General features: G+C 39.8%; 1 protein-coding gene across 2 annotated transcripts in view; it reads left to right on the top strand.

Annotated features, from left to right (window-relative positions):
* Positions 1–110: 110 nt before the first annotated feature.
* Positions 111–25,000, top strand: part of LOC135090576 (angiopoietin-2-like) — a 122,379-nt gene continuing 97,489 nt past the window's right edge. The window contains exons 1-2 of one of the 2 annotated variants that reach the window (XM_063987455.1): positions 111–136; positions 4,528–5,006. In XM_063987455.1, coding sequence (XP_063843525.1) covers positions 4,793–5,006 — 214 coding nt within the window. In that variant the 5' untranslated portion in view covers positions 111–136; positions 4,528–4,792. Of the gene's footprint in view, positions 137–4,527; positions 5,007–25,000 lie in introns of those variants that run through there. The other variant, XM_063987454.1, reaches the window with a different exon arrangement.

Genomic DNA, 25,000 nt, shown 5'->3' with positions numbered 1-25,000 from the left:
AGCTGCAATAGTGGTGGGCGACGCGGACTGGCTCCGAGGCAGTCACCCAGCTTGCTCCCGGTGAACGCCAAAAGCTGCCTATATAGCCGGTCTCGCGCAACGCAAGGCCCCAGTGTCGCTCGAGCATCGGTGAGGGGTAGTGTACACGGCCAAGCTCCGCGGGGTCTCACTGGTCGAATTTTGACCGATCTTGTGACTGTTTTTGAACCTCGCTCTCACTGGCGGACTTAAACTCACTTTGCTATGGGGGATAAAGGAGAGCGGAGGTGTGAACGAGTGCGTGTGCCATCACTAACTGCGTGCACCTTGCTTGCGATTCACATCAATACAATATTAATGGAGAGAGAAAAAAAAAGCAAAAAAAAAAAAAAAAAGAAAATGACCATCGCACGAAACTCATAACTAAACCGGATTTGGGGATAAAACGTGCTATTTTGAATCCGGATACCTTGTTCAGATTCTCGTGGGAATTCAAAATTTTACTCCCTGAAGCCAATGAAGCCAACGATGCAGAGGACAGGGTGAAGGCTTCGTTCGTGACCTTGAGGCGCCTAATTGGTTACCTGTCAGTGGCTTTAGGTTCCCCGCGCCCCAAAACGGTATTGAGGCGTGCACAGAGTGAAAGGCCGCCTCTCCATATGTCAGCTTTCCAGGATTGGCTTGCAAGGAGGATGAACTACTGGCAGATTGAGTGCGTGTGTGTGTGTGTGTGTGTTCGTGTGTGTGTATGTGGCGAGGGGCGGAGGGAAATGGCTAAGAACGCATATTACTAAGTTGTCTTGTGTGTGAGTGCGTGTGTGTGAATGTTTGAGTGTGTGTGTGTGTGTGTGTGTGTGTGTGTGTGTGTGTGTGTGTGTGTGTGTGTGTGTGAAATTATTCGCTTATTGATAGTCTGTGTTGTGTGTGTGTGTGTGTGTGTGTGTGTGTGTGTGTGTGTGTGCTTGTGAAATAGATTAGAACACCTTTTGACAGTTCGTACGAGTGAGTGAATGTGTGAGTGAGAAATCTGAAAACTCATTGACAGTTTGTGGAATGAGTTTGTGAATATGTGTGACTGAAATAACGCAGGGTGACATCTTGCATAGTGAATGAATGAATAACTAACAGATAACTTAAAAACACTCATTGGCAGTTCGTAGAGTGAGTGAGTGTGTGGAGTAACTTAAGACATCAATCACACCTACATAACAAAATAACTAGAGAACATTATAATATTTTCCCAGTTTTCATGTACAGTTTCATGCTTTTCTTTACGGGAGTTTTCTGTTCTTCCATTAAATTCCTCTCCTAAATCTCTCGGTACTTTACTGCGCTTCACTTCTCAATATGAACAGAAACCAGACAGATCACAGGGAAAGGTGGCATGAAAACTCAAACTGCAGTAGGTATTATAATATTCCTTTACATTTCAACTCCAGGTCTTTTTGAGAGAATACGAAAATCTGTACTAAAAACTCATATAACACCTCTGCTTCAGTTTATCTACCACTAATAGAGACATACTAAGAAACACATAGTAAGTTACACCAGGACAGATAATCAGGGCAAGTGTGGGACGTGATAGCATTGTGACAGGAGGAGTTGAAACACTTACACTTAAGCTCAACATGTTAGCAGTACCCACATCATGAGAACAAGTGTTGGACGTGATAACATTGTGACATAAGTACGTAGTAGAAACACTCACACTTAAACTTAACATGGTAAGAGTAACAACATCACTCAGGCTCATAATCTTCAACATTTTAGCGTCTTATTTCGACCAGTTTATAAAATGTGAGATATTAAGGTTCTCAGCCGTGTTTGTTTTATTTTTAGTGATCGTTTGACACTAGTTCTGCATTGTTAATAGGAAGAAAAGCATGATAACACGACTAAACAATTCCGTAGCCTTTGAAAACAGTGATGAGAAAAGTAATAAAGAACATTGGCCGTAGAATCATCATGTTACACACACACACACACACACACACACACACACACACACACACAGACATACCATCTCAATATAGTAGGTACATAACATCTTGACATCTTAAGCAGGAGAAACATCACCAAATATTTACACCAGAACTACCCATCTCGTCAGCCTCCATCACCCTCCCGTCACCCTCCCCGTCGCCCTCCCATCACCCTCCCGTCACCCTCCCGTCGCTCTCACACAAGCCTGGACATCGTTAGCGCCTCTCTGCTGCCACCTTGTCCCTCGTTATCCCTCCCCTCGGCATTAATGGTCCTACAAGCCATCCGTCTTACTCGCTGTGGGATCTCTCTTTTAACAACTCACTCACTCACTCACAAAAAAAGATAGAGGAAGTTCATGTTAATAATGTTAATGAGATGACTTGCTTCGCCACTCATCTCATTCACATACAGCTGGAATTTCATGAGGGGACACGAGGGAGAGGAGGAGAGGGAGAGAGGGAGAATGTTTAGCCAGTTAGTAGTAGAAGGAGAGTTTAATGAATCTGGAGTTTGGTCACTTAGATGAATTATAATCGTTGATGGACGGTAATGTAGTGAGATTCATTAAGTTTTGATTGTTTATGGGAATTCTTATTCGTTCCTTTCCTCGCCTTTCAAAACTAAACAACGAAGAATGACGTTTTAATGAATCTGGAGTCTGGTCGCTTCGGTGAATTATAATCGTTGACAGATGGCGATAGGGCAGGAAATTCATTAAGTTTATACGAATGCTTATAGGATCGATAACACGTGACTTTCTACGCCTTCGAAACAAATGTCCTTTAATTAATCTGGACTTTGGTCACTTAAATGAATCAGAATCGTAGTCAACAAACGGTAATAGGTCAGAGAATCCATTAAGTTTACACGATGGCTTAAAGGTTTGCTAACACGTAATTTCTCGCCTTTCATAATAGAATAAATGATGACGTTTAATAAATCAAGAGTTTGGTTAGTTAGCTAAATAAAAATGGTTGACAGACAGTAATGGAACAAAGAATTCATTAAATCTAGATGGTTTATAGGGATATTAACACGTTTCTTTCTTTGCCTTAAAAAACAAGTGGAATCTAATTACCCAGGAGTTTGGTTAGTTAGATGGATAAAAATCGTACCTGACAGATGATAATGGGTCAGAGAATTCATTAAGTTCATATGATTGCGTATGGGATTGGTAACACATTTTTCGCGTCTTCAAAACAAGTAAAATCTAATAAATCATGAGTTTGTTCACTTAGATGAGTCAGAATCGTTGACAGGTGATAATAGGGCAGAGAATTCATTAAGTTATATACGATTGCTTATTAAATTGGTAGCACGTTCATTCTCGCGCCTTCAAAACCAGTGACATTTAATTAATCTGCCGTTTGGTCACTAGATGAATCAGAATCGTATTTGACAGATGGTAATATAACAAGAATATCATTAAGTCACGGTAGGTTATGGGATTGGTGGCAAGTTCCTTCTCCATCAAAGCAAAAGTCATGAGCTAAGAGTATCATTGTAGCAAAAGGACAGGTAGGAAAAAAAAAGTTAGGAAAGGGGAGATGAAATACGGAAATTCTCTTTGTATCCTATTGCTACGTACACTTATGGGATTGGTAACAAGTTCCTTCTCCCTCAAAACAAAAGACAAGCCTAGAGTATCACTAGAGGAAATAATACGTAGGATAAACGTCAGAAAAGGGAAGATGAAATACGAAAACTCTACTTATATTCTACTAATACATAAGGATTGATAAGACGTGTCTCCCGCGTGCAGAGCAAGTGACGGATTGTCCAAGAGTAGCCAGTACAGTAGAAATGCAGCTTCATCATTATCATCAGCATCGTCATCTGCATTATCAGCGCCAGAAACCAAGACAGTATGCTTTTTATGCTTACCGCTGTCACTTGTGGGTAGCTTCAGGTACTCCTACTACTACTGCTACTACAACTATTACTACAACAATAACAACTACTACTATTACTACTACTACTACTACTACTACAATACCTATCACTACCACATACACTCTGTCTTTAAGTGTAAGCGAGTTTTAAGCTAATTTGCGAAATTAAATGCATCGCGACACTGATTTTATCTCATTTACCGGCGAGTAGAATTCACTTGAGAGTCATTTACAGAGAGAGAGAGAGAGAGAGAGAGAGAGAGAGAGAGAGAGAGAGAGAGAGAGAGAGAGAGAGAGAGTCACAGATAAGTAACCGCTTGCTCATTCTCTGCGTTTCCAATCTTCCCGAGAGCGGCTAAACGTTCATCACGGAGGAGGAGGAGGAGGAGGAGGAGGAGGGAGAGGAGGAGGAGGAGGAGAAAGAGGAGGGAGTGTTGAAATTCAAGTCATAAAGGATTCATTCTGAGCACTTCTAACTCTATATATTTTTGTTTCACTTCTTTCCGCCGGGGTAAACGTGTGTGTGTGGGTGTGCGTGCGTCTGTGTGTGTGTGAGTGTGGGGAAGAGAGAATTCCGCCACCAGATTATCCGCCACGCCAGTCTCCATTTGCCTCCCCAATTATTAATGCGTTTCTTGAATTGGCCTAATTTGAATTCACTGGGGTTTAGGGGAAGCGAGATATCCCGTGGAGAGCGGCAGGCAATCAAGGCGTTAGGACAGTGTGCCATGAAGAAAACGGAGCACACGGTGATGGAAAATGGGATATAACGCTGCGGACTAGACAGAAAACGAAAAGCGACACTGTAACCAAAACAATAAAAAAAAAACAAAGAAAGATAGAAAACAAATAAAAAAAAACAATAACGGCTTGACTGCAAAGAATATAAAACTAACTGACGAAATAAAAAAAAAAGGTGAAAAAACTTTAGAAAAATGGTCGCCTTCAGTTGGAAAGGCCTGCCGTGCCTACTCCTCCTCCTGCTGGTGCTGTCCTGCTTCCTGCTGACTGAGGGAGCAGGCCACGAGGAGGACGAGAGGCAGGAAACTCAGCAAGAAGGGGGAGCAGGGAGGAGGAGGGTAGGCAGGAGGGGAAGAGATCAGAATAATGACGAAAATGAAATCCTGCGACGCCGTGGAAAGAAGAAAGGTAAGAAAGGATGCTTCCTAATGGCTCCCTGTTGTTGTTGTTGTTGTTGTTGTTGTTGTTGTTGTTGTTGTTGTTGAGTTGATGTTGCTATTGTTATTGCTATTGCTGTTCTTTTTCGTCCTCCTCCTGTTCTTGTTCTTCTTGTTCTTCTTTTCTTCTTCTTCTCCTCCTCCTCCGCTTCCTCCTCTCCTCCTCGCCATTGTTGGTATTTTGATTACAGGGGATGTATTTTCGCGCTTTTCATTTGTTTCATTGTCCTCCAGCGTGTGTTTCGTATCTGTGTATATATTTTTTTATCTTTTTTTTATTTTTTTTTTGTGTGTGTGGCAGGATGAAAAGCGAGATCACTTCTTTCTTTTTTTTACCAACCCTTTTCTTTCTCTTTTTTATTCTTTTCTTTTTTAATTTGCTGGTCATGTTGTATTTTGGCGTAGTTTTGCTGTTAATACATCATCATTTATCAACTCTTTTTTTTTCGTTCTTTTTTATTCCCCTTGCTTTTTTGTTCCTCCCTTTCTTTCTTTCTTTTCCTCCTCTTGTTCTCCTTTCTTCCTTTGTCCGCGTCGTGTTTTACTGTAGCTTTTCTTTCAGTCTTTTATTCTTTTTCCTTTATTTATTTATTTTTTCTGCCTCTTTCGTTAACCACGCTATACTTCACTACAGTTTAATTAATACATGTAAAACCGACTGCTGTGATTTGCGTTAAGCCGAAGTGAAAATATTGTCCAGGGTGGGGTAGGGGGGGGGGAGGGGTACTAACTGATTGCTCTGTCTCGTAACGGCGGGGATTGTGGGACCGATAAAAAAACAGATAAATAAATGCCATAACAATGCACGCGAAATTAATAAGTCGTTCCTCAGTGAAATTTAAATGTTTCGGATCCGGATTCATGTTTGTGTATAAATGGGAAGTTATTTTATTTTATTTATTTTTTTTTAGTCAAGTATTTGTTTTATTTCTTGTAAGGGGGATAAAAGTATATAAGGGCGGATGAATAATGTATGGAACTGTATTTGTTTTTTAAGATTTTTGTGATTTTTTCCTTTTTTTTTTATTTTTCATATATTTTTATTTCTCCCTATACCTTGTTGTCATTCGGTTCTTTTTTTATTATTATTAAGTTTATTTATTTCAGTTTCATACCGTTCCTTTTATTATCGTTATTGTTATTTTTATTTATTTATTGTTATTAGTTTTTTTTCTTTCATTCTTTCATACACTTTATTTTTTTTTTATCCGTACTTTGCCTTTTTAAAGTTTACCATAATTTTTTTTCATCCTTTCTTTAATTTTTTGTCCTTTTTTTTTTTTTTTTTGCTTTCTCTGCCTTTTAAAGTCTACCATAAAGTTTTTCACCCTTGCTTTACTTTTTGGGTCATATATCTTATTTTCCCTCTTCTTTTTTAATTGTACCGCAAAACTTTTCACCCTTTCTTTTGTATTTTGTCCTATATCCTGATTTGTCTCTTCCTTTCTAAAGTTTACCATAAAATTTTTCACTCCTTGCATTTTTTTCCGTCCCATTTCTTGTTTTCTCTCTGCCGGTTCAGGTCCAGATAGAAGCGAACCGAAATTGTAAAGGGAAGATCAGGATTTTCTGTTTATTTCTGGCGTCACCCTTCAACTTTGAGGAGCGAGGACTTGATGTGGTGGCAGCTTTGTCCCGTGGCCTGATGCAACGATTGTGCGGCGACCTTCTCTGTCCATCCTCGTCCGTTTTCGAGTGTGTGTCATTTGTTGTTCAATTCAATGTTTTTTTTTTTTTTTTTGTTCTATTTCTTATTTGTATTTTTTTTTTGTTTATTCTCTGGGTTTTCTGTTTATTTTTATTTTTTTGGTTATGTGTTTATTGGCTTTAACGCTTTTCTAGGTTTATTTTTATTTGTTTTTTTTATTACTTTATTTATCTTTTTATTCATCGTATTTTTTTTTCATTAATTCCATCCTTTTTTTACTTTATCTTTTTTCTATTTGATTTTCCTTATATTTCTTTTTCATTGTAGTTTCCGTTTATTCGCTTTATTATCTATTTATTCGCTCTAACGTCTTTTTTCACTTTATTTCTTTATTTTCTTACTTTATTTTCTGTTTATTCTTCTTAATTTTGATTTATTAACTTCAACGCTTTATTGACTGGTTTTCCTCCTTTTTTCACTTTTTTCCATTCTCACCTTTTAAAACTTTTCATGTTTAGTTTTTTCATTTTTTTTACTTATTTATTTTTTTTTTACATTTCATTTACACGTACTGTTTTTTTTTTATTTTCATCTTTTCACTTCCCTACAAACCATGTTTTGTGGTATATTTATTTAATCTGTTAACTCTTACTCTTTTGTTTATTTTTATTTTCTAAACTTTTCACCTTTCACTTTTCTCTTTTGTATTTTTTCCCTACCTCCTCTCGTAATTTTTTTCTAGATTTATTTATTTTTGTTTATTGATCTCCGCTCTTTTTGTCTATTCTCCCTTTATATTATTTTATTGCATTATTCTCTTTATTCACTATTCATTAATTCTACGTTAGATTTCAATTATTCACTCCATTATTTTCATTTTTCCAATCTAACAAACAACTGACTTTTGTGGCTTTCGCTCCGGTTCTGTTGGTAATGGTGGTGGTAGTGGTGGTGGTGGTGGTGGTGGTGGTGGTGGTGGCCGCAGTAGGCGTGATGGGGCGGAGTGGGCGGGGATTAGATCAGTGTGGGGAAGACAGAGATGGATGGAATGATGTGTGTTGGCCCTTCTTGGGGACATGACGGCCCTGGAGGGAGGAAAAAAAAAAATAATAAAAAAAGAAGCATTGACTAGGTAACAAATTGATGCTTAGATGAAGATGAGAAGAAGAACAGGAGAGGAAAGTATTCGATTCCTTTGCAGTCATTACCACACATAAGAAGAAGGAGGAATAGGAGGAGAAGAAGAATAAGAAAAGGGAGAGAAGAGAGTATTCCATTGCAATCATTAACACAGATGGGAAAGAGGAGAAGGAGGAGAAGAAGGAAGAGGAGGAGTAAAGGAAGGAGGAGAAGGAGAAGTAGGAGGAGAAGAAGGAGGAATAATAATGATAGTAATAATAGTAAGGAAAGAACAGGGAGGAGAGAAACGATTCTTCCATTATCACTGCTGTGGATGGGAGATAATGATGATGATGAAGAAGAAAAAGAAGAAGAAGAAGAAGAAGAAGAAGGAGGAGGAGGAGGAGGAGGAGGAGAATAAGAAAAGTTAAGTTCTCCTTCACCACAACAGGGAATAAAAAGAAAAAGGGAAAAGAAATAAACGATTTTTCCCTACTATCGGAAAAATAGTAGAAGAAGAAGGAGAAGGAGAGCAACAACAACAACAACAACAACAACAACAACAACAACAGCAACAGCAACAACGAGAACAACATAAGCCCTCATCACCATTACTAGCAAGAAAAAGAAGAAAAAGGAGAAAAAGAAGATACAAGACAAGACCCTTTCACCATTACTACTACCAGCACCACCACCACCACCACCACCACCGCTCCAACCCAAACGAAGAAAAAAAAAAGGAAGAAAAATAAGAAAAGAGCTTACAGTCACCACTCCCATCACCGAGAAGAAAAGAAGAAAGAAGAAAGAAATCCACCACTGCCACCACCACCACCACCACCGCCGCCACAAGAATAACACCACTTACGCTGCGCCACAAAGCAACACCGAGGCGAAAGTTTTGCCACAACCTTAGGAAGTAAAACAAAGAGGACAAAGAAGTAAAAGAAGACACATTTCCTACTTTTCTTACCTTTAACTATGCATTTAATTACTCATTTCGTGAAAAGAAGTAAAGGAAATAACATTTAATTTCTCTTCTCCCTTTACTAATTCATTTACTGTATTCATTCCGTTAAGAAAAGGAAGACGAGAAGAAGCTTTTCCTCTCTTTCCACTCTCTCACTTATTCTCATTCCGTGAAAAGGAAGAAAAGAGTAAATATTTCCTTTTCTCTCTTTACTCATTAATTTATTATACTCGTTCCGTGAAAAAGAGAAGAAGAGAATAAGTATTTTCTCCTTTTTCCCTTTACTCATTCATTTATCATACTCAGTCAGTGAAAAAAGAAGAAAAGTATATATATTTTGTCTTTCTTTCCTTTAGTAATTCATTTATCATACTCAGTCCGTGAAAAGAAAAGAATAAATATTTTCTCTCTTTCCTCCCTTTACTGATTCATTTATCATACTAATCCCGTGAAAAACGAAACATTTTATCCATTTCCTCCCTTTAACTATCATTTACCGTTCTCATTCCGGAAAAAAATAAAAGAAAACGAGAAAAAAAAACAAAACAGTACCAAAGCTTCATTTTGCTCGGAACTGCGTCACTCGAATCCCTTCTGGTTCGTTTGCCGGTTCGAGACTCGCTTCGACACTCCACCTTCCATATACGCGCAGGTTAATTAAAGTTCCCAGGATTAAAGGTCGGACAGGTGCGCCGGTTTTTATTTGTTACCTTATTCGTAACCTTTTTTCTCCCGTCGTTCTTGCTTTATTTGACTTTTTCCCGTGTCGGTGCGTCGTGGATTCGAACTGAAAGGTTTCTGTGATATAGAAGCCACAGAAGGGAGAAGGAACTTGTAGGCTGCCAGGAGAAAAATATTGGCTAGTTGATGGTGTGTGTGTGTGTGTGTGTGTGTGTGGTGGTGGTGGTGGTGGTGGTGGGGACAGACCAACAGACTATTCAGATCAGTGGGACGAATGTGGGCGGACAGGTTAGAGAGAGAGAGAGAGAGAGAGAGAGAGAGAGTGTGGGGGAAGGTTGTGGGTTATATGAAGAGATTAAAGGGCAGAGAAAGGAGAAGTCGAAGGAGGATGGAAAGGAGAAAGGAAAGAGGGAGATACTGAAGAAAAGGAAGAAAATGCAAGAAAAGATGAAAAAAGGGAAGATTTTGTAAGATTCTGTAAGGAAAAGGACCAGTTTTTCCCTCCTTCCCTCTCCTCCTCTCCCTTCATCTCCCTTCTCTTCCTCCCTCCTACTTCTCTCCTTCATCCCTGTCCTCCACCTCTCCTCTCCTCTCCACCTCCCTCCCTTCCCAGCTCCCCTGCTCTCTCTCCGCCTCTCCAAGACGTTTCTTAATGCACTTTTTTGCCTCAAGGGATAAACTGGCTTGGTGAATTCGGCACCAAAAACCACTTCGGCTTCCAACCACTTTGCCGCCGAAATGGTTATGCTGAGAATGGCCATGTTGTCTTGTGTGTGTGTGTGTGTGTGTGTGTGTGTGTGTGTGTGTGTCTGATCAAACTATTTTAGCCCCCGGAGACTCAAGGACCGAAGTTGCTGATTAGTCGGGTTCTCTCGAGGACCATAAATAATTGTGACTTTCTCAGATTATTGGTCGCCTCCTGGTTCTCCTTGTCTTGTCTTGTGGGCCTTTGTGTGTGCCTGTCTTTGTCTGTCTGTCTGTGTGTGTGTCTGGCTTTGTGTTGGTCTTGTCTGTCTTTCCGTCTGCTTTTATTTGTCTGTCTCTTCTACTGTCTTTTTATTTATTTTTTCTTCTGTCTCTGTCTGTCTGTGTGGTGATCTTGTGTCTGCCTTTCTTCTTATTGGTCTAGTCTCATTCTGTGTGCCTGTACTGGTCTACCCCTGCCTCTGTCATCTAGTACAGAAATACATAACATACCTTTCAATCCAACACCAAACCAACACAAAACCACAAGAACAACTACAACAACAAAACGAAAGCCCAAAAAATCAATATACAAACATGACTTACCTATCAATTTATCACTCGAACTTCAAACCAACTACACAAAAACAAAACCCTGATAAATTCCTCACAATCTCGACTCGAAACATGTACATTGTCCCTAGATGAAGATGGTACAGTCCGTCAACACGCAGATCCCTCCCTTTGTCCTGCATGGTGGACTGTCTCACCCTTGGGACTTATTGCCTTAGAAGCTGGTTTATCAGAGGCCGGAACTGGCTGGGGAGAAAGGGAGCTGTGGGAGGAAGGATTAGGGGGAGTTGGTAATATAGGAGTAAGGGAAGGGAGGTGAGGGAGGGTTGTGAGGGGGAGAGGGTAATATGGGAGTGAGGGAAGGGAAGGTATGGGGAAATGGTGAAGGGAGAGAGATGAGGGAAGGATAGAGGCGGTCTGTTTTATAGTTAATGAACGGATATTGTCAGAGAGAGAGAGAGAGAGAGAGAGAGAGAGAGAGAGAGAGAGAGAGAGAGAGAGAGAGAGAGAGATAGAGAAATCGCAGGTATAGGATTACACTACCACCATATAAAATTACATTAGTCCCACGTACAATAGGTTACATGTAATTTCATATACTGTTACGTTAAGTTATGAAGACCTTGGCCCTTCATGGAGTGATTGGCAGCTGCTCCGCCCCTCAATACCTGCGTTGGTTAGATAAAGGATTACTGATGTGATTTTTAAAGGGCGAACAATACACATTATACAGCAATTGTCAACCGTGAATGCTGCGATTAACGAGCTCATTGCGTCATTCTGATTAGAGAGTGTGTTAGGCAATTCATAGTTAGTTTGGCAATTAGTTAGCTCATTACTTCTTGATGAAACTGGTCAGGTGGCAAAGGTAGAAATATTGCAGGTGTTACTATGTTGTTATTAGTTTATTTATCTTTTATATGGAGTGTGTTTGGCAATTCATTGTTATTTTGGTAGTTATTTAGCTCATTAGTTGTTGTTGAAACTGTTCAGGTGAGAGAGGTAGAAATATTACAGGTGTTTTTATTGATATTTTTATAAGGAAGTGTGTCATTTAATTCATAGTTAGATTATTAGTTAGTTAATTAGTTCTTGATAAAACCGAAGACAGGTGAAAGGTAGAAATATTAATGGTATACATGTTTTTTCATATAATTTACTGAAACTTAAAAAAAAAAAATATATTACTGTTTTATTTATTATTATTTTATTCATCCATTTAAGGAGAATGTGCTTGATATTGTAAGAGTTTGTTTTTCTTATTCATTATTCGGTTTACCGGGGAGAGAGAGAGAGAGAGAGAGAGAGAGAGAGAGAGAGAGAGAGAGAGAGAGAGAGAGAGAGAGAGAGAGAGAGAGAGAATAATATCAAGCAAACCTCAATACTTCTCAGAAATTTTGGACACAACTCTCACATTTTCTCCTCGGCGCCTTAAAAGAGAGAGAGAGAGAGAGAGAGAGAGAGAGAGAGAGAGAGAGAGAGAGAGAGAGAGAGAGAGAGAGAGTAACAGGACCCTGCAGGCACTGTGTTTATGGCGCGGGGAGAGTGTTTACCTGGCCAGTACCTGAGTAATGAGTGGGTGAGTCAGGTGAGTTTTTATCCTGCCAGTGACAAGTGGCCGAGTAACGTACACTGAAAGTAAACCCAATATAAAGCAGTGTTTGTAAAGTAAATGTAGAAAGTAACGTTGGTAAAGCGAGTATAAAGTAATTTAGTAATGATTTAAAGTATTGGTAGAGTAGCAGTGATTATAAAGTTGGTAAAGTGAATGTAATAACAAGGAAGTGAGCATAAATAAAAGTAAAGTATATATAAAGTTGAATGACACTGAATATAAAGCTAGCAACTGAATTCAATGACAATAAAGTTGGAATAAAATAACTTAAGTAAACTAAATGTAAAGTAACTGAACTGAATGCAAAAGAAAACCAAAAAAAATTCATAAACTCATACACTGAATCCAAGTAAATAAAGATAAGTAATAAGTAGTTAGGTATTTTCTCACTTTTAAGGTTCATCTCATCTTATTCTTCCTTTTAATTTGGTCTTGAAACTAAATCTCTACTCTCTTTAATCAGGCAGTGAAAATGATACCTCACCTTCCTTATTTAGTCCCCCTGATAGCCTTCCTTCGTCCTATGTTGCGTTTTTTTTTAATGTTATCTCAGAAACCATCCACTCCCTACTTATTTTCTTATACTTACGTTGGAATCAATACGTCAAACACTAAATCTGATCTCAGTAGGAGCTTTTTATCAATTTACTGACTTTTTTTTGTATTTGATCTCACAAAATATAGTTCTTCCCTTTTTACCTTAATGCAATGTTCAAATCAGCAATTCTCAAAGTATATCTATGTCTTTTAACTTCAATATCGTCTTGAAAAAACATACTTCACATTTTTAGTCTTATCTCAGGAGCAACTTTTATCAATTTACTTACCTTTTACATTTAATCTCGCAAACTGTTACTCTCCCCTTCTTTCCAATCTTCAGTTCAATATTTCACATCCTTAGTTTCATCTCAATAGCAGTTTTAATAAATTTACTTACCTTTTTTTTCATTCATCCTCACAAACTATCACTCTGGCCTTGTTTCCTCACCCAAGTCTTGAAATCAGCGCTTCCTACCCTCCATTTTGTCTCCACAATAGCGTTTATCGACCTACATTCTTTATAAAACTTGATGCACTCCTATCATCTACTCTTCTCTGTTCTCCTTTCTTTAATGAACGCTTGAGAGAAGTAATCATGAAGGCAGTTGTTCTTTCCTTTATCTTGTTTTGTTATCAATACTTCACGCCATTAATTTCGTCTTCATGATAGTTTTCAATTGTTTTAATCCATTTTCTTTTAATATAATCTTACAAACAATGTCTCTCTGTCCTCCTTTCCTTAATCTCTTGAAATAACTAACCAAGTTTTGTTATCAGTACTTACGCTATAAATTTTGTCTTCATGATAGCTTTCATCTGCTCGAATACATTTTCTTTTGATATAATCGTTCAAACAATGTCGCTCTATCCTTCCTTCTTCTCTTAATCGCTTCAAATCAATATCCATCTCACTGTTCTTCTCATGATCTTGTCCAGGAATCGATTCTTAACTTATTTCAATCATTCTAATGCACTTCCTTTTAATATAGTCTTACAAACAACTCCTCTCTGTCTTTCCTTCCTTCCTTCCTTCCTTAATCTCTTGAAACCAATATCCTCACACTGTTCTTCTCTTAATCTTTTCCAGAAATTGATTATTAACTTGCTTTTAATCGTTCTAATGCACTTCCTTTTAATATAATCTTATAAACAACGCCTCTCTGTCTTTCCTGTCTTCGTTCCTTCCTTAATCTCTTGAAATCAATATTCTCACACAGTTCTTCCCTTAATCTTGTCCAGAAATCGATACTTAACCTAAATCCTGCCGCCATACTTGCTTTAAATCATTCCAACTGGCTCTTTTTTCAATATAATCTCATTAAGCCATCTCTCTTTGTTCTCTCCTCTCAGTTTAACCTCAATAACTATTCTTCATGCACTCAGTTCTTTCTCTTATCGTTCTGCATGGTTTGTGTTTTAATAATAATCTAAAACTATCACTATCCTGAATTTAGTTTCGAAGTCAATAGGTTGCTGTCATAACTCTATCTCTTATCTCCTTATTTTACGTTTCCTCTCAATACAAACTTAAACAATCCCCGTAAGTGTTTCTGTTATCAAATACAAGCAACCACTCCCTCTTTTTCTCTCCCTTTATATCTTGTATCTCTCTACTGTACGTTTTCTTTCACTGTAACGTTAAACTCTCTCTCTAAGTCTTATCCATAAAACAAACACGCAGTTTCTTCTCCTCCATCCTTTCCTTCTAGCCTTGAAATAAACACACATTCTCTTTTTATCCTTTCATACTTCATCCTTTTAACTTTTATCAGCTTATTTTACATTTTCTTTGTATGTAATATAAAAACACCACTAAATCTTTTCATCTTTAACGCAGTCCTACACTTTCTCTCTTTCTGTCCTTTTATTTTCATTTATTTACCTTTTTATCAATTAACTTATCTTAAAATATTCCCCTAACTTTTATCCTTAATCAAAACACTCCTTATCCTTTTATCCTCTCAAATATCCTCTTAAGATTTTCCACCCTTAACCCAGACACTCCCAAAGCCTTCTATTCTCTTTATATCACATCCCTACTTTTCGAAGCATTCACACACACTCGCACTGGTTAATAGATACCGGAGGGTGACAGAATGATAGATTTTGTTCCGTGGTCCACAGCGTCGTTTGGGAGGGCGTGGCTGGGAGAGGCAAGGGCGGTGACAGCCTCGTGATCGCTGCCTTAAAACATTTATGGTCTGTGTGTCTCTGTTTCCCTGTCCCTCTCGTTAGTAAGTTCAAACACTACCACGGGATGACAGTCTCTTGTGATGGAAGGTTTACCATTATTTACTGGAGTGTTTTTTTTTTTTCATGTTTATTTTGTTTTATTTTGTTAGTGATATGTAAAATGACGAGTTACTGTTATTGTTACTACTACTACTACTACTACTACTACTACTACTACTGCTGCTGCTGCTACTACTACGACTACTACTACTACTACTACTAATGCTACTGCTGCTGTTGCTGCTAACTGACTATACTCGTTCCTTATGCTGAAGTGGGTTAACGTACGTGTGTGTGTGTGTGTGTGTGTGTGTGCGCGTGTGTCAGAGGAAAAGGCAATACCCTGCATCATATTTTTCTTTTAGTACGTGCAGGCGAGCAGGCGCGGCACACACACACAGACACACACAACACACACACACACACACACACACACACACACACACACACACACACACACACACACACACACACACACACACACACACACACACACTGATCGCTCTGTTGTGCCTTTCAATCAATTTATATTTTTTGGGAAGAAAGTAGATCCTGTTACATATTGATAGAGAGAGTAGAGAGAGAGAGAGAGAGAGAGAGAGAGAGAGAGAGAGAGAGAGAGAGAGAGAGAGAGAGAGAGAGAGAGAGAGAATCATGCATACATGCATACGTACATAGAAATTACTGCACTTATCTTATTGCGTGTGTGTGTGTGTGTGTGTGTGTGTGTGTGTGTGTGTGTGTGTGTGTGTGTGTGTGTGTCACGTACATCATATAATGCTCATGTGTACATATGTATATCCTCCCTGTGTGCGTGTTCCATGTACGTAAAGCTGTGAGTGTATTTACATGGCAGAGAGCGAGCGACTGTTTGTGTAAGTGTGTGTGTGTGTGTGTGTGCGCAAATTTGCCCCCACGTGTGCCAGCAGCTGTGTCTTTCAAAATTCATGTTATTTCACGTGCTTGTTTCGTGTGTGTGTGTGTGTGTGTGTGTGTGTGTGTGTGTGTGTGTGTGTGTGTGTGTGTGTGTGTGTGTGTGTGTGTGCGTGTGTGTGTGTGTGTGAGGTTGGGTTCACATATGTAGTAGCTTGTGTGTATAAGAGAACGTGTATACATGAATACCCGTATATCAGTGAGAGAGAGAGAGAGAGAGAGAGAGAGAGAGAGAGAGAGAGAGAGAGAGAGAGAGAGAGAGAGAGAGAGAGAGAGAGAGAGAGAGAGAGAGAATCTCAGACCACACAGATCATAAAGTTCACTCAACAGAGTTTATCCTTAATTCTATCAACAGAGAGAGAGAGAGAGAGAGAGAGAGAGAGAGAGAGAGAGAGAGAGAGAGAGAGAGAGAGAGAGAGAGAGAGAGCATGCGGGCTTGATATCCAGCACATCAAAGCCTTCTCTCTCTCTCTCTCTCTCTCTCTCTCTCTCTCTCTCTCTCTCTCTCTCTCTCTCTCTCTCTCTCTCTCTCTCTCTTGGTTACCTGCGTTTCGGTTCTCAAGTTTCGTCACTGGTACAAGGAGAATGAAAAGTGTGTGACATCCAAGTTACTCCAAGACCTCAAGTTTTACAAGTCCAAGGAGAAGGAAGGGCAAGCAGACTGACTGGCTTTATTTCATTTCACGTCCTCGTCTTTTTGTTCCCTGTATGTGTGTGTGTGTGTGTGTGTGTGTGTGATAGTAACGATGATAATAAAAACAATAGTCGGTTTGTCTTTTTTTTTTTTTTTTTTTTTTTATGTAGGAAGGATACTGGCCAAGGGCAACAAAAAATCTAATAAAAAAAAATGCCCACTGAAATGCCAGTCCCTAAAAGGGTCAAAGCAGTGGTCAAAAATTGGTGGATAAGTGTCTTGAAACCTCCCTCTTGAAGGAATTCAAGTCATAGGAAGGTGGAAATACAGAAGCAGGCAAGGAATTCCAGAGTTTACCAGAGAAAGGGATGAATGATTGAGAATACTGGTTAACTCTTGCGTTAGAGAGGTGGACAGAATAGGAGTGAGAGAAAGATGAAAGTCTTGTGCAGCGAGGCCGCGGAAGGAGGGGAGGCATGCAGTTAGCAAGATCAGAAGAGCAGTTAGCATGAAAATAGCGGTAGAAGACAGCTAGAGATGCAACATTGCGGCGGTGAGAGAGAGGCTGAAGACAGTCAGTTAGAGGAGAGGAGTTGATGAGACGAAAAGCTTTTGATTCCACCCTGTCTAGAACAGCAGTATGAGTGGAACCCCCCAGACATGTGAAGCATACTCCATACATGGACGGATAAGGCCCTTGTACAGAGTTAGCAGCTGGGGGGTGAGAAAACTGGCGGAGACGTCTCAGAACACCTAACTTCATAGAAGCTGTTTTAGCTAGAGATGAGATGTGAAGTTTCCAGTTCAGATTATAAGTAAAGGACAGACCAAGGATGTTCAGTGTAGAAGAGGGGGATAGTTGAGTGTCATTGAAGAAGAGGGGATAGTTGTCTGGAAGATTGTGTCGAGTTGATAGATGGAGGAATTGAGTTTTTGAGGCATTGAACAATACCAAGTTTGCTCTGCCCCAATCAGAAATTTTAGAAAGATCAGAAGTCAGGCGTTCTGTGGCTTCCCTGCGTGATATGTTTACCTCCTGAAGGGTTGGACGTCTATGAAAAGACGTGGAAAAGTGCAGGGTGGTATCATCAGCATAGGAGTGGATAGGACAAGAAGTTTGGTTTAGAAGATCATTAATGAATAATAAGAAGAGAGTGGGTGACAGGACAGAACCCTGAGGAACACCACTGTTAATAGATTTAGGAGAAGAACAGTGACCGTCTACCACAGCAGCAATAGAACGGTCAGAAAGGAAACTTGAGATGAAGTTACAGAGAGAAGGATAGAAACCGTAGGAGGGTAGTTTGGAAATCAAAGCTTTGTGCCAGACTCTATCAAAGGCTTTTGATATGTCCAAGGCAACAGCAAAAGTTTCACCAAAGTCTCTAAAAGAGGATGACCAAGACTCAGTAAGGAAAGCCAGAAGATCACCAGTAGAGCGGCCTTGACGGAACCCATACTGGCGATCAGATAGAAGGTTGTGAAGTGATAGATGTTTAAGAATCTTCCTGTTGAGGATAGATTCAAAAACTTTAGATAAGCAGGAAATTAAAGCAATAGGACGGTAGTTTGAGGGATTAGAGCGGTCACCCTTTTTAGGAACAGGTTGAATGTAGGCAAACTTCCAGCAAGAAGGAAAGGTAGATGTTGACAGACAGAGCTGAAAGAGTTTGACTAGGCAAGGTGCAAGCACGGAGGCACAGTTTCGGAGAACAATAGGAGGGACCCCATCAGGTCCATAAGCCTTCTGAGGGTTTAGGCCAGCGAGGGCATGGAAAACATCATTACGAAGAATTTTAATACGAGGCATGAAGTAGTCAGAGGGTGGAGGAGAGGGAGGAACAAGCCCAGAATCGTCCAAGGTAGAGTTTTTAGCAAAGGTTTGAGCAAAGAGTTCAGCTTTAGAAATAGATGTGATAGCAGTGGTGCCATCTGGTTGAAGTAGAGGAGGGAAAGAAGAAGAAGCAAAGTTATTGGAGATATTTTTGGCTAGATGCCAGAAATCACGAGGGGAGTTAGATCTTGAAAGGTTTTGACATTTTCTGTTAATGAAGGAGTTTTTGGCTAGTTGGAGAACAGACTTGGCATGGTTCCGGGCAGAAATATAAAGTGCATGAGATTCTGGTGAAGGAAGGCTTAAGTACCTTTTGTGGGCCACCTCTCTATCATGTATAGCACGAGAACAAGCTGTGTTAAACCAAGGTTTAGAAGGTTTAGGACGAGAAAGAGTGAGGAATGTACGCCTCCATGCCAGACACTATCACCTCTGTTATGCGCTCAGCACACAAAGACGGGTCTCTGACACGGAAGCAGTAGTCATTCCAAGGAAAATCAGAAAAATACCGCCTCAGGTCCCCCCAACTAGCAGAGGCAAAACGCCAGAGGCACCTTCGCTTAGGGGGATCCTGAGGAGGGATTGGAGTGATAGGACAAGATAAAGATATGAGATTGTGATCGGAGGAGCCCAACGGAGAAGAAAGGGTGACAGCATAAGCAGAAGGATTAGAGGTCAGGAAAAGGTCAAGAATGTTGGGCGTATCTCCAAGACGGTCAGGAATACGAGTAGGGTGTTGCACCAATTGCTCTAGGTCATGGAGGATAGCAAAGTTGTAGGCTAGTTCACCAGGATGGTCAGTGAAGGGAGAGGAAAGCCAAAGCTGGTGGTGAACATTGAAGTCTCCAAGAATGGAGATCTCTGCAAAAGGGAAGAGGGTCAGAATGTGCTCCACTTTGGAAGTTAAGTAGTCAAAGAATTTCTTATAGTCAGAGGAGTTAGGAGAGAGGTATACAGCACAGATAAATTTAGTATGAGAATGACTCTGTAGTCGTAGCCAGATGGTGGAAAACTCGGAAGATTCAAGAGCGTGGGCACGAGAGCAGGTTAAGTCATTGCGCACATAAACGCAGCATCCAGCTTTGGATCGAAAATGAGGATAGAGAAAGTAGGAGGGAACAGAAAAGGGGCTACTGTCAGTTGCCTCAGACACCTGAGTTTCAGTGAGGAAAAGAAGATGAGGTTTAGAAGAGGAGAGGTGGTGTTCTACAGATTGAAAATTAGATCTTAGACCGCGAATGTTGCAGAAGTTAATGAAGAAAAAGTTGAGGGGGGTGTCAAGACACTTAGGGTCGTCGACGGAAAGGCAGTCCGACCTGGGGACATTTATGGTCCTCCCCAGATGGGGACTCCGAGGCTGGTGTAGGAGTCGCCATGATTTTAAAATTTTTGGAGTGAAGGGTGTGTGTGTTATTAGGTGCTTGTAGTTTTGTGTGGAGGAAGAGAGTTGTCTTTAGAGGGCAGGCTGTGACTACCCCCTTGTGTTGTGAGACACAAAGGGAAACGTTCAGTGAGGTCACAGCTGGGTTTAATGATAAGTTCACAGCACCCCCTGAACAGTGCTTTAGACCTCACTGGGAGTAATTATCGTTTCGGCAGGTGTCTACTGCCTCCTCCTATATGGTATAGGCAGCCTGAAAATTAAAAATGTGTGTGTGTGTGTGTGTGTGTGTGTGTGTGTGTGTGTGTTTGTGTGTGTGTGTGTTTGCTTCTTGGACAGGAAGGGATAACCAGTATGCACTGAACCTTATCATTAATAGGCCATTACTCTCTCTCTCTCTCTCTCTCTCTCTCTCTCTCTCTCTCTCTCTCTCTCTCTCTCTCTCTCTCTCTCTCTCATCAATCATTCCCTCTCATCGCGTTGCAGGATTTTCTCGCTATTCACTCCATAATGATGCCAAAGGGACGTGGGAAAATACCTTCGGATTTGGTTGCTATTGAGTTCATTATTTTTCACGAACCGGAACACGCAATGCGGTAATTTGTGTGAGCCGTGCGCGGTGGAGCTGCGGGAGGGCGGGCGTGGGCGAGTCTGTCTGATGTTTGTTGGTATTGTTATTATTATTATTGGTACTGGTTCTTGCTTTTGTTGTTGTTGTTGTTGTTGTTGTTGTTGTTGTTATTATTGTTGTTATTGGTACTGCTACCACTTGTACTCTTGTTGGTGTTACTGTTATATCTACTACTACTACTACTACTACTACTACTACTACTACTGCTACTGCTGCTGCTGCTGCTGCTGCCGCTGTTGCTGCTGCTGCTGCTGCTGCTGCTACGTAACTTTTCTCCCTAAAAAAATTAAACAGAAGGAACTTTTTCTCTCCCTCATTCTTTCTCTCCCGTTTTTTTTTCTCTCTCTTTTCTGCTTCATGGTTTAATAATCCTTCTTTTTGTTCCTTTCCCCGCTTTTTTTTATGAGAGAGAGAGAGAGAGAGAGAGAGAGAGAGAGGAGATGAGAGAGAGAGAGAGAGAGAGAGAGAGAGAGAGAGAGAGAGAGAGAGAGAGAGAGAGAGAATAACAAGTAGTTTTCAGAATACATCACCAGACTAATCTTAGCTTCAGGTGGGGTTAGTGAACGATACAGAGATTTGGTGAGCGATACAAAGAGGAAGTCCAGCTGATCCCTGTGCCCTTGCTGTATAGATGGTGCGGATGAGACTCTTGTTTCGTAATGGAAGGGACACTTGCATAATTGATTGGATGTGTGTTTGCCCTTCCACTCGTTCAGAGAGAGAGAGAGAGAGAGAGAGAGAGAGAGAGAGAGAGAGAGAGAGTCCTGGATCACTAATATATGTAATTAATGCTGATATGAGTTAATTGAATTTTATATGGATACAAAAATACTATTCCTTTGTATTTAGGAACAAATCTTGATTCCTACAGTTAATCCCTTGTATACATGAGTCAATTGAGTCCTGTTTATTCCTTTGAAAATATTAGTCTTTTTAGTTAGTCGTTTATATATAGGAGTAAACCTTAAGGTCCCATTGATAATCCTTTGTATATAGAATTCAATCTTAAAGTTCTATAATATTTTGCAAAATCACCTCTCAGAGTCCTTTAGTCCTTCAATCCTTTGTGAATCTTAGTTATATATATTCAGTTTTCTGAGTCTTATAGTTCTTAAGTCCTATATCTAATCCTTTGCAAATCTTAGTCATACGGTCAATCCTAAAAGTCCTATATTTGAGTTAACCCCTTTGCAAAATCCTACACAGTCAGTCCACAGTCCTACAATCTTTAAATCCCATCCTCCTTAAGTCACTCCTTTCACTTAATCCTAAGACGACTACAGTAAATCTTTGGAGTCATGTACAACGTTTAGCCTCCAGAGATTAAAGGGCGCGCGAATCACTCCCTCTGTCAGTGTCTGGTAGCGGGCGCCTCTGCCTTCTGAGGTATTGAAGAGATGGATCAGGGCTGTGTTGTAAGCAAGGGACAGTCACTGATAGAAAGGGCGGCATTAGCAAATTAAAGTGAATCGCCTTTAAGATGTATGAATGTGTTGAGAGAAAGAGAGGGAGAGGGAGAGAGAGAGAGAGGGAGAGTAAAGAAGGTAGTATTTTCGCTGTTGTCTATAGAGAAATATTATAGTCTTCATAAATCTGGGCACACACACACACACACACTAACATCATCATTACTAACATTACGTTCCCAAACTTTGCACGCTCCCGCCGAGTGAGAGAGAGAGAGAGAGAGAGAGAGAGAGAGAGAGAGAGAGAGAGAGAGAGAGAGAGAGAGAGAGAGAGAGAGAGAGAGAGAGAGAGAGAGAGAGATTATCGAGCCAAGACAGCAGGGTGTCATCAGAATCTTACCTCAGGGCGCAGTAAAAAAAAAAAAAAAAAAAAAGAGAAAAAAATAAAAAAAAAATAAAAAAAATAAAAGCAGCAACACGGAGCAAACATCAGCCAGGAGAGCGAGACAAGGGTTCATTATCAACATTTTTAAGCATTTTCATGACCTCACTTTTATATCTGTCGCCTCCTCGCCCTTATACGATACTGGGGAGCCTCGTTAGCATCTGCATTGCCTTCTGCGCCTGCGGTTCAAGTCTCGCCGCAGGTTTTAATGATTACGCATCCTTGGCTTTTCCGTTAGACTTTTTACTGGTCGTTTGTAAATTTAAGTCTGTTTTGTGTTATTCTATTTAAAAACGTCACTTTAAAAAATTAATTCTTACGTGTATTTTTAGTAATGACTTAGAAAAAAACGTATATCTGTATAAATTTAAGACTTTTTTCTACTATTCCCTTAAAAAGACATACTTTCATAATTTTCTGCACTACGATCACTTAAAAAAAAACGAATTTCTTTAGTGTATCTTCACCAATCGCTTAAAAAAAAACGTACATCTGTAGCTTAAGAAAGATTAAATTAACCCTTTTTTTTCCTCCCTACGTTCACCCAAACAGCTTACTACAGTGAAGAGGTTAACCACATTTCTACCGCACTTGACCGCACAGTAACCGCACCGACCACAAACACTCCTGGTGGGCTGGGTAGCGTGAAATCCCGTGAGAGTGAGAGCCTAGCGTGACTGTTGCTCTTCATCCTTCTGAATAAAGATGGAACGATGCTTTATGGGTCATGCACGGAGAATAGATGATGATGATGGTGATGGTGGTCTGGTGGTGGTGGTGGTGGTGGTGGTGATGATGTTGTGCTATTGTGGTGGTGATATTTTTGCTGGAGGGTGATTTAAGGTGGTGGTGATGGTGGCTGATGATAGGTGTGGTGGTGATGAAGCAGCTGGGTTGAGTTCATGGCTTTGATGGTGTTGGTAATGGTGATGGGAGTGGTGGTGGTGGTGATGGTGGTTGTATAAAACTGAAACTGTGTATAGATTAACTTTAAACTACAAAATATCACAAACTGACACGAGAAAACTAAATGATTCGTTATTTTCTGTACATTTTTATACAAACAATTGACCAAAGACATTTAATTACCAGCGACAAAAGCATTTATGTATTAATTAACCTCACGCTGTCAAATGTCAGCAAATTAACATCATGTAGACAATAAAAAAAAAACATGCATTCATTATTTCTTTTTCCACGTACTCTCTCTCTCCTCTAGACATTTCGTTCACCAATAAAAATAGAATATATGAACTGAGTGGACAGCGCTTTAATTTAATGGACAGTGGATGACGATGCTAGTAGGATGTGCATGTATTAATGGATGTGTGTATTAACAGATGTGTATGTATGAATGAGCGGTGCATGACAGGGTACAAGCTGGATGGACAGTGGAATCCTATAGCTATGTACAAGAGAGAGAGAGAGAGAGAGAGAGAGAGAGAGAGAGAGAGAGAGAGAGAGAGAGAGAGAGAGGAGGTAAGTAAATACAAAAATGCGAAATTCTGAATTTATTACGAAAAAAGATCAAAAAGAAAAAAAATATAAGGTACAAAACAAAATACGAATTCTTTACTGAATAAAAAAAAAAGATAAAAAGAAAGAAAAGAGAGAGAAAAAAAGATGCAGATAAAGTACAAGACAAAATGCGAATTCTAAACCCAGTAATAAAGACAGAAAAAAAATAAAAAATAAACATATATAAAATACAATGCTAGACAAAATGTGAAATCCTGGACAAAAAAAAAAAAAAGAAAAAAGAAAAGAAGTAAATAAGATTCAAGACAAAATGCAGAATTCCGAACTTAATATACTACCTCATATTTTACACTTTTCCCTCTCCTGACATTCCCCGCGGCGTCACATTTCACTCGTTGTCAGGAAGGCGCGTCACTGTTGCTGTCTGTTGCCTCACTTCTTACATAACAACCTTCATGACTTCTTGGGGACGTTTAACCCTTTTAACAGGTGAATTTTAGAAGTCTTGAAGCTTTACGTTACCTGAAGTTTCTGTATTCTAAACCTAAAGGACTCTTCACCTGTGTGGAATTAAGTTATTCATATTCTACAGGTGAGTTTTAGGTGTGTTAGAGTTTAAAGTAACGTGAATTTTATGTATAATTAAATATTTCTCACCTGGTCATTTGTGAATCTCATTTATTTATATTCTACAAGTGAAGTTTAGGTGCCTTAGAGCTTAGGTTAATCTGAAATTTCCATATTCTAGAGGACTCTTCACCTGGTCATTTGTAAAGCTCACTAATTCATAAAAAGTTTCTGAAGGTAAAGTCTTATCGTTTGAGAGAGAGAGAGAGAGAGAGAGAGAGAGAGAGAGAGAGAGAGAGAGAGAGAGAGAGAGACAAACTACCACACACACACGCTCTTTCTCTCTCTCTCTCTCTTTATCTCCTTTCTCTAGGTAGTGACATATCGCCAGCATTCTCTCACTATTTATTTTCCCAACCAAGGATGTCTACACTGTGCAAACGTTCCCTAGTACAAAGAAAGAAAGAAAGAAAGAAAGAAAAGAAAAAAACGTTCAAATGAGCAATGGTGGGGAGGAAAAACGTGCCAGCGTGACGCCTTCTTAGGTGCCTCACGTGCCTTTCATGAGCCGCCGGTGGAAGTTAGGCGTGGTA

Source organism: Scylla paramamosain, chromosome 35, assembly GCF_035594125.1.
Source record: "Scylla paramamosain isolate STU-SP2022 chromosome 35, ASM3559412v1, whole genome shotgun sequence".
Classification (NCBI taxonomy): domain Eukaryota; kingdom Metazoa; phylum Arthropoda; class Malacostraca; order Decapoda; family Portunidae; genus Scylla; species Scylla paramamosain.
Note: the sequence above shows the minus strand (reverse complement) of the source record. Positions and strands in the feature narration are given on the sequence as shown.